The sequence below is a fragment of the Myotis davidii genome, unplaced genomic scaffold (genome assembly GCF_000327345.1).
Source record: "Myotis davidii unplaced genomic scaffold, ASM32734v1 scaffold3578, whole genome shotgun sequence".
In the NCBI taxonomy this organism is placed as follows: Eukaryota; Metazoa; Chordata; class Mammalia; order Chiroptera; family Vespertilionidae; genus Myotis; species Myotis davidii.
In genome coordinates, this window is record NW_006289094.1 from 622,637 (window position 1) to 624,346 (window position 1,710).

A 1,710-nucleotide genomic window follows, 5' to 3' on the forward strand; every position below is an offset into this window, starting at 1 on the left:
GAGAATTATTATTGGCTGCCTCCTGCGCGCCCCACACTGGGGATCCAGCCCGTAACACGTGCCCCAGCGGATCCAACCGTGACTCATCGGTGGACGCTCAACCACTGAGCTACACCAGCCTGGCCTGGCTCCGTTTTTAACCCCAAGAGCCGGTTAGGGTCAGGCTGGCCTTCCCGCACCCCAGCCCAGACAGCGCGGTAGTCGGGCCAACGTGCCCATCGGCAAGGGGGCAGGGGGACCCAGGCCTGCAGGGGAGGTCGGTTATAAGAGGGGCTCCCCCCGCCCCCAGCCCCTAACAGAGTCTGAGAGGAGCATCTACTTAGAATATTTATTTATCTTCTTACATGACAAGACACAAAAAGTCACTTCGTAAAACTCCTCAAAAGAAAAAATATATAAATCTGTAAGCAGCAGCAGCAGCTCCCAAGGAACAACAGATGACGGGCACAACCGCAGACTGGGGGCCAGGCCTCGGCCCCAGGTAGTGTTGCTGGGAAGGGGCCTCCTCAGAGGGGGCCTGGGTGGTGGGGGACACAGCACCGGCACGTCAGGACCAATCACCAACACGATCACCCGGCAGGGGTGGCAGGGCGGGCGCCTGCCTCAGTTCACAATGGGGAGGGGTCTGGACAGCGGGCGGGTGGGGCTGCAGGGGCCCAGAGAGCAGGGTGGCTGGAGGGCAGCTCCTGGCCGCCACCCCTGCACACAGAGCAGGCGCCCCTGGCTCCATACTGGTCATGCTTGCCCTTTCCACTGGCCAAGGTCAGACCCGGGGGCAGGTCTCAGAAGAGCAGTCGGCTGCGGATGCAGCAAGAGGGGCTGGGCTGGAGAGACAACTCTGGACAGGGTCAGCGGGCACAGGTTACACAGCACACGCACACGCACGCACTGCCTGGCCACGTGGGAAGGGCCGCGGCTCTCCCATATGCACACAGACCTCTCACACGCTCTGGGCCCCCCGTCTGGATGGGGCAGAGGGGCCCACCAGGAGGATTGTTGGGTCCCACAGTTGGGGGTGGGGTTTCCCTGGGAGTCAAGACTCAGTGTGGACCCCCGCCTGCCTGGGATTCCTGGCTCAATGTGGGGGGCAGGAGACCCCGATTCTCCTGCGAGGCTGGCCGAGGTGAGAGCAGCAGGGGGGAGGCTGGACCGATGGACGGGCGGAGGGCTGGACAGAGCCACTTGTGCTCAGCAAGTTAATAAATAGGTTTGTGCAGCCTCCCCTTTGGGGATGAGCCGGGAGCCTGGAGCAGAGGGTCCACCCGGCCCAGCCCTCACCTGGGAGCCCCCGGCTCAGAGGCCAGCTCTGTCCCTGGGGTGCCCAGGCCAGGGTGGAGCTGGAAAGGGCTGGCTCCGGGAATGTAAAGATTTCTACATAAATAACACATTGATCCCCGTGACTGTGCAGGCAGGACCCCTCAGGTCCATGTGTGTGGACCCTGCACCCCTCCCTCTGCCCCCATCCACACGGGGACGGGTGGAGAGACGTTCCCCTGCTTGGTCCTGGGCGGGCCGCCCAGCCCCAGGCCCACTCTAGTCCTGCGGGTGGGGGGGCCCAGGCTCAGGGCTGGGGGTTCTGCAGCAGCCCCAGCAGGGTCTCCCCGATGCCCAGGAAGTAGACCACCTGGGCAATGCCAAACAGTGGGGCGATGACCAGGGCGCGGCAGTAGGCCCCCTTCAGGAAAGCGGAGGGACCCTCATTCCGCAAGA

General features: G+C 63.9%; 1 protein-coding gene across 1 annotated transcript in view; it reads right to left on the reverse strand.

Moving 5' to 3' along the window:
• Positions 1 to 314: 314 nt before the first annotated feature.
• PIDD1 (p53-induced death domain protein 1) overlaps positions 315 to 1,710 on the reverse strand; it is a 31,103-nt gene continuing 29,707 nt past the window's right edge. Inside the window, exon 14 of the mRNA XM_015562400.1 lies at positions 315 to 1,710. Coding sequence (XP_015417886.1) covers positions 1,562 to 1,710 — 149 coding nt within the window. The 3' untranslated portion in view covers positions 315 to 1,561.